At 43.3% G+C, this 14,389-nt stretch overlaps 1 protein-coding gene across 2 annotated transcripts in view; it reads right to left on the reverse strand.

Annotated features, from left to right (window-relative positions):
• The window catches only part of LZIC (leucine zipper and CTNNBIP1 domain containing), a 34,110-nt gene extending 19,778 nt beyond the window's left edge, over window positions 1–14,332 (reverse strand). The window contains exons 1-7 of one of the 2 annotated variants that reach the window (XM_081016319.1): window positions 14,175–14,332; window positions 11,963–12,089; window positions 7,695–7,830; window positions 6,514–6,612; window positions 5,667–5,762; window positions 5,125–5,206; window positions 3,330–3,707 (exon numbers count right to left, since the gene is read on the reverse strand). In XM_081016319.1, coding sequence (XP_080872445.1) covers window positions 3,649–3,707; window positions 5,125–5,206; window positions 5,667–5,762; window positions 6,514–6,612; window positions 7,695–7,830; window positions 11,963–12,063 — 573 coding nt within the window. In that variant the 5' untranslated portion in view covers window positions 12,064–12,089; window positions 14,175–14,332 and the 3' untranslated portion in view covers window positions 3,330–3,648. Of the gene's footprint in view, window positions 1–3,329; window positions 3,708–5,124; window positions 5,207–5,666; window positions 5,763–6,513; window positions 6,613–7,694; window positions 7,831–11,962; window positions 12,090–14,174 lie in introns of those variants that run through there. The other variant, XM_081016318.1, reaches the window with a different exon arrangement.
• Window positions 14,333–14,389: the final 57 nt, after the last annotated feature.

Raw genomic sequence — 14,389 nt, forward strand, 5'->3', positions numbered from 1 at the left:
ACTGGGATTTCAAAGGCAGAATTGACATCTGGGGGGAATTTCCAAATGGCAGCACTTTGTCCTGGATGTTAGGCAAGTCAATTGAAAAATAATGGGGTTTTTTGGTGTTTTTGTAAAGAAAAGCTCAACAATTTCAGTGGTTTCCTGAAAAAAAAAAAGTCAACAATTTTGGGGTGTCCTGGTTTTTACTTTTTGAAATATGGCAACCCTAGCTCCAATGAACTAGAGCTTTCAGTCCCAGATCCAAAAGTAAACCTGACCTCAAACTTCTGTGTGTCTAACATTGGAGGAGGCTTGGACAGTATGGTCTTGAGTTGAGGACAGTGAAAATTGAGGAACACCAACCTACAGGGAGATTCACAACCTAATTTTGCTCATTGCAGATCAAACTTTTTCTAGACTGAACCCACTTTAGGCTACAGGTGGAAATTGGATGTTTGACTTCACAACCCCAAATCCCTGCACACAGAAAACAGTCATTTCCTAGGGTGGGAGGTGGGGAGTTTATAGCCTAGCCTTCTCTCTGACATACAATTCCTCTGCAGCTGAAAGAGAAAGAAAGGGAAGAGTGTGCATTGGGAACAGGTATAAGAGGGACATTCAAACACACATCCCACTAGCTCCTGCAATGTGAATCAGTGGAGTTCAGCAAAAGATTTACCTCTTAAATCTGGTGGTTTAACAGCCTTGTTATTGTAGAAGCACTGTTGTGGGCGGTGGGAGAGACTACAGAGGGACATTTTCTACTTGCCCAGTTTCAGAACTCATAATCCTATTTGGAAAAGTGCCATGATCTATAAAACATGGAAGGTAGTTGCCTGTTTTATGGCTGATCTACTGTGGCCATTGTTCATTAATAACCCAGCGAGCAGCTCCTCCCAGCCTCATGTTCCTGCACTCCCAAAAACTGCTGAATAAGGGAGAGTCATGTTTTGGCAGCATTGCAGTATGCTACAGCCAGACCCTTTTGGCAACCTACGCATGCCTGCTAGCCAGGAAAATAGAATATAGGCATTGTGCTTGTTCCTTTTTTAAACTGGGGAGGGGAGAGGGAGAGAGCAGCAGTTTCTCAAGTTACTATACAATGAGTTCATCTGGGAGCTGCGGCAAGGGTAAGAGAATTGATTGGCAGGGGTGATATTCAGTACTTTCTTTTGAAAAGAAATTAAAATCAGGCCCCAGGCAAGTTTACATATGATCCATAACAAGCAGAAGAGATAGAAACAAGGAAGAAGTTTCATATTCAGGATTACATCAAAACAGTTTTTCAAATCCACTCACTTTCTGGGGTTCTAAGTGAACAAGATCTGTAGCGATTAGGAAAAGGGCATTCTGTATGTAAATTCAACTGTTAAGACTGAATAGGTGAGTCCTGCAACAAACTAAGGTCAAAAATTAAGGGGAAAATGACAGAGAGAAAGAATGTAGATGGCTTCAAACTGCAAAAAAGTGAAAAACAAGTACAGTGGTACCTCGGGTTACATACGCTTCAGGTTACATATGCTTCAGGTTACAGACTCCGTTAACCCAGAAATAGTGCTTCAGGTTAAGAACTTTGCTTCAGGATGAGAACAGAAATTGTGCTCTGGCGGCGCGGCGGCAGCAGGAGGCCCCATTAGCTAAAGTGGTGCTTCAGGTTAAGAATAGTTTCAGGTTAAGAACGGACCTCCGGAACGAATTAAGTACTTAACCCGAGGTACCACTGTATAGAGGAGATGGCAGGGCAGAAAGATATGCTCTCCAACACCACTCTCCTACCCCCGCAAAAAAAAACAAAAAACAAACCCAGTTGGATAGTTACTAAGTTGTAGCCAACCAAGTCCTACTCTGAGAGCCAGTGTGGTGTAGTGGTTAAGAGCGGTAGTCTCCTAATCTGGGGAACCGGGTTCGCGTCTCCGCTCCTCCACATGCAGCTGCTGGGTGACCTTGGGCCAGTCACACTTCCTTGAAGTCTCTCAGCCCCACTCACCTCACAGAGTGTTTGTTGTGGGGGAGGAAGGGAAAGGAGAATGTTAGCCGCTTTGAGACTCCTTAAAGGGAGTGAAAGGCGGGATATCAAATCCAAACTCTTCTTCTTCTTCTTCTGAGTAGACCCATTAAAATTAACAATTTAGCCATGTCTGCTAATTTGAGTAAGACTTGGTTAGAAGCATCACTAAAGACACTCTGTACATGCCAAGAGGCATTTATTTAGGGAAAAGCTACAAATATTGCAACCAGATTATGGGGTTTAGTCCTAACAAGCCCTCTTCCAATGGAGTTTTCAGGGATGTCTCAACTCCTTAAATATGTGCCTAGCAAGATGATGCCCTTCACAAACACCAACTTGGCAAATTACCCACCATCCAGTGAGAAACCTAGTGTGGCGTTTCTGTCTAGGGCTAAGGAGACCCAGATTCAAGACCCTACTCAGGCTAGCTAATTACTGTTTCTGAGCCTGACCTACCTCAGGGGGTCATTGTTGCAAGGATAAAATGGGCAGGGGAGATATACACATAGGGAAGAGTGGGAGAGCAACAAAAAACTCTGTCACACAATAGTGGAGCACCTAAGAGCACAGGTTTAATTGCCAGCATCTTCAGGTTGGGCTGGGAATGACCCCTCTGAAATCCTGGCGCACAGCTGCTGGTCAGTGTAAACAACACTGAGCTTGATAGGGTTGGAAAAAGGCAACTTCCCATAATCCTAAGTGAAAATTGTTGAGAAGGAGCCCAAAGGGACGAGGGAACTTTTAGCTCAAGCTGATAAGTCACAATCAACCAGCATCTTAAGTCAGGCCTGGAAGATGACAGGGAGCCTGCAGGGCTAACAAGATCAACAGTCAGCAAGCGCCACCTTCATTCAGCAACAGAACAAGCAGCATCTAAAAAAAGTAGGATTCCTCTCTGTTTGTTTCTACTTGGAAGGAAGCAGTTTCATGCCGGCCTCCCAAAACATGAGGGAAGAATGGCAGATTGTAGCCCATAACATGCCTGGCTACCGTAGGAGGCCAGAAACAGGGCTTATTGACTGCGTTCCCTGTCATTCTGGTCCACAATGTTAAATTGGCCCAGAAAGCTCCCAACAGGGCTGCTATTGTTTGCCAATCAAGACACGGAGGACACAATGCTGCCCATTCATCTCCCAAGAGAAACCGGGAGGGCAGGAGGGCGCTCGGCTTGTTTTGAGACAAGCAAAACTGTGTCGCATTCCACATTAGAGCTACATTCTCTCCCCCACCCCACTTAAAAAAACCCACACAATTCCAGCAAAACAACTGAACTCACACAGCCATCAAGCACCAAGAGCTGCTGAAGAGAGATGCTTTCTGCCATCACATGTAACAAAAATAATAGAGAAAAACATTTTACTAGAGAAATGCACATTTTAAAGTGGGGAAAATACATACACAATACATACATTCAAAAGGTTACACAATTAAGTTAGTTGGTTTCATTTCCTTGTTTTTAAAAAGTACCACTTAGTGTTTTTAGCCTCTGAACTTAGGCAGCCCAGCTCGCAAAAGGGCACTTCGAAAACGGTCTCCGTTGTAGGTTAGCTTGCCGTTAAGATAAAGAGCGTTACAAAAAAGTTTGTAAGAAACACACAAATACAACATGGTAAAAAAACAAAAACCCCAGATCCATTGCAGCTGAACGCAGCCTGCTTTCACTGCTTTGATTTCTCTACCTCAAAACTTGCCAGCGCGAAGACCTTATCGCCTGATCCTGCAGTTAATGAAAAAGAGGGACTGTTTTAAAATCCTGTCTTTATTCCATCAGCAACATCCAGCCTCCAACAAATAATTATTGATTAACAATTGCAAGTATAAATTTATATAGCCATACTAATCACACAAGAGGTATTTGATAGTAAGATTTATTTATATTTTAATATGTGAATAGAACGTTATGCATTTACAATTATATGAGTTTTTCAACCACTGTTTTAAGTCTTTCTTAACTTGGAATACAGTACTACTATATTGCTTCTCTTATACAAGTTTCTTTTAATATTTTCCTTTTATATCTTTTATCTCCTTATCTTAAACCTGACCATGCTCAATTGTTCCCCTCCCTTATTGAATTCTTAGAATACTCTGTGAGTTTGTTATACATGTAATAGACTAACAAAAATAAAAACAAAAAGAAACGATGGTGGACTGAACTGCATTGATTTAAATGACAGATTGCACTGATGTTAACCACTGATCTCAAAACCACTGATTTTAACCATGGATCTCAAAACTGCACTAAACTGCACATTTGGGAGTTTCTTAGAATTCCCAAGCAATTATCGGTACAACACTGCCAGTAAGTCATATGCAGGTAAGATGGTAGGCAACTATTTACCATATTGGCCCGAATATAAGCTGCACCTGAATATAAGCCACACCTTTAAAATTTAAGGGGGGGGAAGAAAAAAAGACAATACCCGAATATAAGTCGCTCCCTTTAAATTCCACAGGCACTCACACCCGTAAATGTCAAATGTGGAAGAAAATCCTACAGGTACTAGAGAGAACCCACAAGTTTGTTTAACACCTGTTCGTAGCACCGTAAATGCAAATTAAAAAATCAATACTGCACTGTAAAATACAGGGAAAGCAATGTATGACATTAGAATTAATTGCACAACAGTCTCAAGCTCGCAAATCTGCAAGAAAACATTTTTTTGTTCTGTTTTACCATATGTCTGTTTCAGCAGCGATATCGTAAAAGCCAATTTTTGTAAGGTCGCAAATTTAAGCCGCACTTTTAACTTTTCACGGTCAGAATTTGGGGGGAAAGTGCAGTTTGTATTTGGGCCAATACAGTATGTGGACTACTTATTTTCATTGACTGATTTTGCCAGGCTGATCTACAGGATCAAGTTGTGTGTTTTGACTGGGACTGATAAGCATCATTTGGAATAAAGTCAAACCAGTCTGTCATTGGATTGGAAAAAATGCTATTTAAGTTACACTCATGTTCATGCTATATGGCAGTGAATCCAACCTCCATGCCTGTTAATGAAGAGGAAGCAGATGAGCTGTAGTCATGAACTAAGGATGATGAGACACCATTTCTTTTCTCCCGATTGTGAGAAGTTTGACACACACGATCAAGGAAAGAGGCATGGGGATTTTTTTTTTTTTTAACTTACCAAGATCACTGGAAACTCTCACAAACTGGCTAAGAGCAGCTCCTGCATTTGTTGAAAGAAAAGTCTCATCATCAGGAGTCAGCTGTAAACACAAAGAATGAAAGAAATAAGGATGAGTCAGCCATGAAACTTTTAATATCACTTAAACCAGTGATGGCCAAACTTGGCCCTCCAGCTGTTTTGGGACTACAATACCCATCATCCCTAGCTAACAGGGCCAGTGGTCAGGGATGATGGGAATTGTAGTCCCAAAACAGCTGGAGGGCCAAGTTTGGCCATCACTGATTTAAACATTTAAAATGAAAGTGGCATAATCAATACAAGAAAACATTTCCAAACAAACTTTCATAGCTTCAAGACTCCAGACAAAGCCTTAAATAGTGTTGAGGCATAGTGAAAAAAATCCAATTGTGTAATATTCTGTGCAGTTTCTAAGGGATCCAGATTCTGCAGCAGGGTATAAGACTAGTACTACACAACGTGTGTAATCCACGCAATTCCATTTATAGCCCCATGAGGGACATGCCAAGCAAATTTAGTACCTTCTCCCCAAGCTTCCTGAGAGCGGTGAGAATTTCCACTTTTTGCTGAGTATAGACGTCGCGTCCCAACTTTCCAACAATCAGATCTCTGTCCATCTATAAAGGGGAAGAGAAAACCGGGAAGTGGGGGTGGATGACACTAATTATGCATCTGATGTATGAAGATTTACACAGCCCTTAGGAATTAACACCCATTATTTGTGTACCATGAGAAAGAAATTTGTGGCAGTCGCTAAGTGTCAGTCGCAGAAAAGATCGAATGCCGTCTCAGCCCCATCTGGCATAGCTCACAGTCAGGGATGATGGGAGTTGTAGTCCAGCAACAACCTGTCCAGGTTACAGGTTCCCCATCCCTCCTTGGGCAGAGTTCTCCCATCACACATTTCCATGTGATTGTGTGAACCAGTTCACAGGCACCGCATGGGGCAAAGCTCCCAATTAAATCAAAGCTTCTACAGCCCGACTAAATCATCATCTTCTTCTTCTCATTATCATTAACATTTGATTACTGACTGCCCTATACCTGCAGGTCTCAGGGCGGCTCACAAGATAAAATCACAACACAAAAGCACAAAATAATAAAAACAGGAACAACCAATAATGCCCCCCCAAATTAGTTTTCATAATTTAGTCTGCCCAGCCCAGGACTAGGCAATGCTGTTAATACTCCCAGCTTCTCATCTTTGAAAATCAGTATAAAACATTGTTTAAGATTTACAAGTTAAAAAAAATATGTAGATCACATTGGGATGCCTCACAGGAAGCGGTTTATAAATGAAATGAACTAATGATTCTAAACATACTTCACGTATGTACACTTTTAAAAAAGGTGATAAAACATCTTTACCTCTGCCAATCTTGTCCGCAGCTGCCCTGGCTGCTTTTTGGCAAACATCCTGATGACTTCCGGGGTTTTAAAAGCCTGGCTGATGGCCGCTTGTATAGCCTGGAAGAGGAAGATTACAAGCTAAAACCCTCACGAAAGATGCGAGTTACCTGTATAGGAAGCTGCATTACACCATTGGTCCATCTAGTTCAGCATTGTGACTGGCAATGTCCCACCAGAGTTTTAGAGAGGAGGCATTCCCAGGCCCATCTAAAGATGATCAGATTTAACCTGGGGCATTCTAGGTGCAAGGCAGATGCTCTACCATTGAGCTACGTCCTTTCGCTTAAGAAATAGGAAGCTGCCTTAGCAGCAAGAATACTCATTGCAAAGTATTGGAAGACACAAGATTTGCCCACCCGGGAAGAATGGCAGATGAAGTTGATGGACTACATGGAACTGGCGGAAATGACTGGCAGAATCCGAGACCAGGGAGAGGAGTTGGTGGAAGAAGATTGGAAAAAGTTTAAAGACTATCTACAGAAATATTGTAAAATTAATGAACGTTAGAAAAATGTTGAAATGAAGTTATATGGCTTTAGTAGAAATATTACAAGGAATTAAGTACAGATAGGTTAATAGAGTATTAAAGGAAAAAATAAGGTTAGAATGAGTTAAGATAATTATAGGATAGAAAACAGAGGAAGATGGAAAGGAATTGCTGAAATAATTAACAGAAGTGGAATACAAAAAGGGAGGTGTGAGGAGGTCGTGGAAATAAGTGAATGAAAGATGGGATATTGTTTGATTTACTTTATTGTCTTTGTCTTGTTTTGTTAATTTGATGTGTTGTATTGTATTTCTTTTTCTTTTTTTCTTCTTTTTTAGTGTTTTTGGAAAATATAATAAATATTATTTAAAGAAATAGGAAGCTGCCTTAAGCAGTCAGACCACTCAGACCACTTAAGCTGTCAGACCACTCAGTATAGCTCAGCATTGCCTAAACTGACTGGCAGTGGCTCCAAAGGGTTTCAGGCAGGGGTCTCTTCCAGCCCTAGCTGGATATGCTGGGGATTGAACCTGGGACCTTCTGCAGTCAAAGCAGATGCTCTCCTTTTGAGTGATGGACTCAATGTCATAATGCAGTGTTTTAGACACACTACGTCAAAAAAAAAAAAAAAAAGGCCCCTCCAAACACTCACCAATTGCATCCCACTAAGTTCGTCTACCAATGTCATGTTTCCAGACATGATCTTCTTCAGGGAATCATTGAACTCACTCAGCTGCTCAAGGGTTTCTTTCTTGGTCTCTTCATACTCATCTGCATCCAGATCATCTCTGAATAAGAGCAAGCACTGCGACTCAGCCAACAGGTTAACCACAGTAGGGCTCTACATAGGAACATAGGAAGGTGCCTTGTACCGAGTCAGACCATTAGTCAATCTATTATATTCCAACAGCCATCCCACTTGTTAATAGTGGGCTGCTTTCCCCATCTCACAAAATTAATGATGCCAGTATTTTACTATGCCACCCTGAAACAGTGTGGAGCTGCTCCTAGTCGGTGTAGGCAGTACTGAGCTACGTTACCTCTAGGTTCAGCAGCAGTACGTATCTGAGTATCAGTTGCCACGGAGCAGTAACAGGAGACAGCTAATGTCCTCCTGTCCTCATCTGGCCCTGGAGACTTGAATACATCTAAACTAGCCAAGTATTCTTGTACTATCTCCTTAGTTATTCTGGGCTGTGTTTCCTCTGCTGAATCATTTGCTCCAAATTCTTCAGGTCGGGCATTGTTTTCTTTATCGGAGAAGACTGAGGCAAAGAAGGCATTGAGGAGTTCAGCCCTTTCTGTGTCCCCTGTTTGCATTTCACCATCTTCTCCTCTGAGTGACCCCACTGTTTCTTTGTTCTTCCTTTTGCTACAAACATACCCATAAAAGCCTTTTTTGTTGCTTTTAACCTCTCTAGCAAGCCTGAGTTCATTCTGTGCTTTAGCTTTTCTGACTTTGTGTCTACACGTGCTGGCTATTTGTTTGAATTCCTCTTTGGTGGTTTCCCCCCTTTTCCATTTTTTGTACACATCCTTTTTTAATCTTAACTCAATTAAAAGTTCTTTAGATAGCCACCCTGGCTTCTTTAGGCACCTTCCATGTTTCCGTCTCATTGGTATTGCCTGAAGTTGTGCTTTTATTATCTCCCTCTTAACAAACTCCCAGCCATCATCAACTCCCTTTCCTTTTAGTATTACTGTCCATGGGATCTCACCCAGCACTTCCCTAAGTTTTATGAAGTCGGCTTTCTTAAAGTCAAGAAATTGAGTCCTAGTATGCTTGGCTGCTCCTTTCCGCTGTATAGTAAACTTCAGAAGAGCATGATCACTCGAGCCTAATGATCCTTCCACTTCTACCCCACTAACCAGGTCATCAACATTGGTTAGGACCAGATCTAAAATGGCTGTTCCTCTTGTTGCTTCTCCCACTTTCTGGACAATGAAGTTGTCTGCAAGGCCAGTGAGGAATCTATTTGACCTTATGCTCTTGGCTGAGTTTGACATCCAACAAATATCCAGGTAATTGAAGTCCCCCATTACTACTATCTCCCTTCCTTTTGCATGCTTGGCCATCTGTTCCAGGAAGGCATCATCTATGTCCTCCGTTTGGCTTGGGGATCTATAGTAAACTCCCACAATGAGGTCACTGTTATTCTTCTCTCCCTTAATTTTGACCCAAATGCTCTCACTTTGGCTTTGAGGTTCTAAATCTTGGATCTCTTCACAGGTGTACACATCCCTGACATATAACGCCACTCCTCCTCCTTTCTTGTCTGGTCTGTTTCTCTGAAATAGATTGTATCCCTCCATTATTACATTCCAATCGTGGGACTTATCCCACCAGGTTTCAGTGATGCCTATTATGTCATATTTAGTTTGCTGTACCAAGAGCTCAAGCTAATCTTGTTTATTTCCCATGCTTTGCGCATTAGTGTACAGACATTGAAGTCCATTAATCATTCCCCCGTGTCTCTTATTTAAGGATTTTTTCCTCCCACCACTAGGTCTGCGTGCTGTTTGCTCCATTTGGTCTATGGCATTTGGATGATCATCTTCATCAATTGATAGACTCCTACCTTCAGGAGCACTGTCTCCCTCCCCCACATTAGTCAGTTTAAAGCCCTCCTGATGAGGTTTCTGAGATTTTTGGCAAAAACATTCCTCCCAACTGTTGTGAGGTGCAGCCCATCGCTTGCCAGAAGTCCATCTTCAAGAAACTGCAGTCCGTGATCTAAGAATCCAAACCGTTCCTGTTTACACCATTTGCGAAGCCAGTTGTTCACTTCCACTATTTTTCCCTCTCTCCCTGGGCCAAGTCGTTCAACTGGGAGGACAGATGAGATGACAATTTGTGCATTTAATTGCTTCAATTTCCTGCCCAGAGCCTCGTAGTCTCTTTTGATCTTCTGGAGGCTATTGCTTGCAGTGTCATTGGTTCCCACATGAACCAAGAGGAAGGGGTATTTGTCAGTGGGTTTTATGATTCCTTGCAGTCGTTCAGTTACATCTTGGATCTTAGCCCCGGGGAGACAGCACACTTCCCGAGACATCTTGTCAGGCCCACAGATCACTGCTTCTGTTCCCCTCAGTAGGGAATCCCCTATCACCACTACAAGCCTCCTCTTAGGTTTGGTCGGGGTTCTTCCATGAGCTGTCCGTTCCAAGGTCGCCTGCACATTCCCTGAGGACTGACTTTGCTGCTCGTCTTCATATACCTGATCGACTGTAATGAGGGAGAGATCCTCAAATGGAGTCTGCTCTTCGTCTTCCATGCTAGGGGAGAGGACCTCAAAGCGATTGTGTATTTCTAAACAATCAGAGCGAACCCTGGGCCTCCTACTTCTTTGAGTCACGTTTCTCCATATATCTGGCTCCTGTGTTGGTGAACTAGCCTCCTTCTCAGGGGAGTCCCCTGTCTCCTCCTTGGTGGAGACGGTTGCTCTGTTGCTTCCAAGAAGAGCTCCATCTCTCTAATTCTTTGGAGCGTAGCTACACGTTCCTCCAGTTGCTGGACTTTGTCTTCTAAGAGGGCAATCAACATGCAATTGCTGCAGGTAAAGCTGCCTGCAACCTTTGGCAAGATGGCAAACATTGCGCAGGAACCCTCCATCTTGAGAACGTGTCGTTGGGGGTGGCTACAGTGGTCCTCCATCATAAAAAGCGTGAAGACAGGACAAATAACTCCCCCCCCAAAAAAAACCCTAGGTCTCCCCCAACAAACGTTTGAGACTAGCTCCCCTAAATCTAAAAGATGGATCAAACTGCGCGCACCGCTAGGCGCGCACTGCTGCCCTGCAAGCTGCCCTGCCTCTGATAAGCTCCTCCCACAGCTAATCACCTGCCTCAACAGAAACCCTGCCCCCTCTGACCTTTGCACAGGGAGAGCAGCTAATCAGCCACAAAGAAACACACACACAAGAAAACCCTTTTTGCTCCTTCTTCAGCTGCTGCCCTGCAAGCTCTGGCCATGACAGCCATGTTCAAATATATAAAAGGATGTCACATAGAGGAGGGAGAAAGGTTGTTTTCTGCTGCTCCAGAGAAGCGGACACGGAGCAATGGATCCAAACTACAAGAAAGAAGATTCCACCTAAACATTAGGAAGAACTTCCTGACAGTAAGAGCTGTTCGACAGTGGAATTTGCTGCCAAGGAGTGTGGTGGAGTCTCCTTCTTTGGAGGTCTTTAAGCAGAGGCTTGACAGCCATATGTCAGGAGTGCTCTGATGGTGTTTCCTGCTTGGCAGGAGGTTGGACTCGATGGCCCTTGTGGTCTCTTCCAACTCTATGATTCCTCATGTCCTGCTTGTGGGCTTCCCAAAAGGCATCAGATTGGACACCAAGGGAAACAGGATACTGGACTAGAAAAGTCTTTGGTCTGATCCAGCAGGGCTCTTCTTACATTCTTAACAACAGCAACACAACATACTGGCATGTCACATGAAGCACTGCCCTTGGAAGATCCTTAAAGGATGTTTGAAAAGGACAAAATCCAAATGAGTGCATGCATCACCCAGTAGTGTCTGGTGCCCATTGGTACTGGAAGGCCAGAAGGCAGGGAGCCTAACAGTAGGTGGAACCAAAGTGAACTAATTCTAGCTTTGTCCACATTCTCCTCCGTCCTAAGTTCTACAATGGCAATACTGAGATCATGAAGGAGGAAGCTGGCAGGCAATCCCGCCACCCACCCCCCGGACTAGTACTATGTAAGAAGTCAAGGTAGGGTCTGACTAAGAGCAGGCTGACATTAGTGGGACTGTGCCCCATTAGCCCTGATAGGCCAGCCTCCAATGACATCATCCCGTCCATCTACAAACAGCTAAAGACTGGATGGAGAAAAAGATGCCTGACCTGCCCTACATGGCGTTAACACAAAGATTTTGTGACAGATTAATCAATTTCAGGATGGAATTTATTACCTACACTCCTCCAGATCTTGCAATTGCTGCATTAGTCTATCCAGTTGCTCTTCCAAGTTCTGTTTCAACTTACTGGTCTCAATTGCTCCCCTTGAAGCCATTTCAAATTTTGTGCATTACAGACCACCTGAAAGAGACAAGAAACGTACATGTAGTGTGTGTTATTTACACTGCCAATATCATAACGGTGTAATACAAATTGACGGTGCAACTGCATTTGGAATATTGTATGCAGTTCTGGTCACAAAGGATATTGTAGAGCTGGAGAAGGTTCAGAAAAGGACAACAGACATGATCAAGAGGATGGATTGACTCCACCCCCTAAAGAAAGATTGCAGCATTTGGGACTTTTTAGTTTAGAGAAAAGGCAAACAAGAGGTGAAATGATATAAGTCATGATATAAGATATATTATTCATGGAATGGAGAAAGTGCACAGTAAAACATTTTTCTCCCACTTTCATAACACTAGAACTCATGGGCTTCCAATGAATCTGAATGTTGGAGGATTCAGGATAGATAAAAGAAAGTACTTCTTCACACAGCACATAGTTAAACTGTAGAACCCACTTCCACAGGAGGCAGTGATAGCCACCAACCTGGATGGCTTTAAAAGAGGATTACACATATTCATAGAGGGCAAGGCTATCAATAGCCACTAGTCACAATGGCTATATTCTACCTCCACTATCAGAGGTGTCATGCCTCTGAATATCAATTGCTGGGAATCACAAGTGGGCAGAGTGCTATTGGGCTTATGTCCAGCTTGAAGGCTTTCAACAGACATCTGATTGGACACTGTGAAAACAGGCTGCTGGACTAGATGAGCCATTGAATGATCCAGCAGGCTTCTCTTATGTTCTTAAAAGGAAATAGCAGGCTAGTTATACAGCGAAAGTGGCATAAAAGAACTTTGCTCTAGTACAAAGGTAAATGTCATCTTCTTTATTTAAACATGCCCATCCTGTTCGAGAGGCTCAAAGAAGATAATATTGTATTGGGGGATTATTGTAGCATGGTTAACTCACCCTAGGAAGCAAAATTAATAAAAAAAAATTACCAGGATGTTTGGTTTACTAGTTTCTAGTGCAAAAATATTTCACACCAAGGACCAATATGTTCAGGGATGCCATGTTTTCCCCCAGTTTATAAAATGTGTTTTAAAATTATAAATAGATTTTCTTCTAATCAAATAGGGGAGGGGACACTCAGCTAACTCTAGAAAACAGCCAGTTTGGCTCTGGAAGTCAGGGTAGAGTAGTGGTTAGATGGCTGGCCCTTGGAGACCAGGGTTCAAATCCCCATTTGGCCACACAAACCCTATCTGCTTTTTAACGAAACATTAGTCACAAATGAGTGTACAATAACAAAAACAGCAAATCCAAATGATATTTAAAAAACATTAAATACAAGCATACTTCATATAAGCAAAAAAAAGAGGAAAAACCAACTCCAGTCAGACAGCTAAGCATGCTATCAGCAATGTAGAATGTCATCTCTGTAGTCTAATTTACATGAGCCGCTGAAAGCTACAGAGAAAAAATAAAAATAAGCCTTTGAGGCCCACCTAAAAACATCAGTTCCTCTATCAATTCCCTGATCCGCAATTAATTTGAGGAGGAAAATGTTAGGAGGGGCCCAGCGACAATAAACTGGGAGCCAGTCCCACTAACACTAAATACCATTTCTGACACGCCCCCCTCTCTTTTGTAGCTGGGGATGAAGCCTCACCAAGGAAAATTTGCGGCAAGCACACACACGCCGGACCTCTCCAGGGTGCTAAACCTTACCCCTAAATGAGGAGTGGGAAGCCTCTGGCCCCCAGGATGCTCACCAGCCGCACCCCCCCACTGGCATCATACCCTCCTTGAGCCTTTTTGCATGGCCGGATTATTCCCCTCCCTCCTCCAGTAATCCCCCTTGCTTACCCGAATGGAGAAAGGTGTGTGCACAAACTACCAGCCTACTGTACAAAGGCGAAATTTACACTTCTTGCCCCGCCCACAGCTGGCATGTTCCAATCCCCCACCCCAGAAGGGAATGGGCTGAAAATGGCTCCCCGCCCCAGCCCAAACCATTCAAAGCCCCCTCCCAGATCCGCAGGCGGACTCCCTTCCTTATATACACCCACCCAGCCCACCATCCCTATTATACTTCTTCCACTATTGGCTTCTCTTTTTACATACCCCAGTTTATCCCCGCATGCCCCTTACCCCCAGATAATCCACACTCCTTCAGCCTTCTAGAAAACCGACATTCCCAACTCCCCCAATCACATCCTTTCTTCAGGCAACGGGGTCCTCTATTTCAAAAGCCAAACCCTTCCCACTTCCGGTTTCAAGAGTGTGTGCCGGGGGACCGTTCCTAGGGACGGACACGGCACCTCTTTCGGCGCCCGCGACCAATAAGAAGCTTCCCCGTAGGTACT

Source organism: Podarcis pityusensis (assembly GCF_964106645.2).
Source record: "Podarcis pityusensis genome assembly, chromosome: 8".
Lineage (NCBI taxonomy): Eukaryota > Metazoa > Chordata > Lepidosauria > Squamata > Lacertidae > Podarcis > Podarcis pityusensis.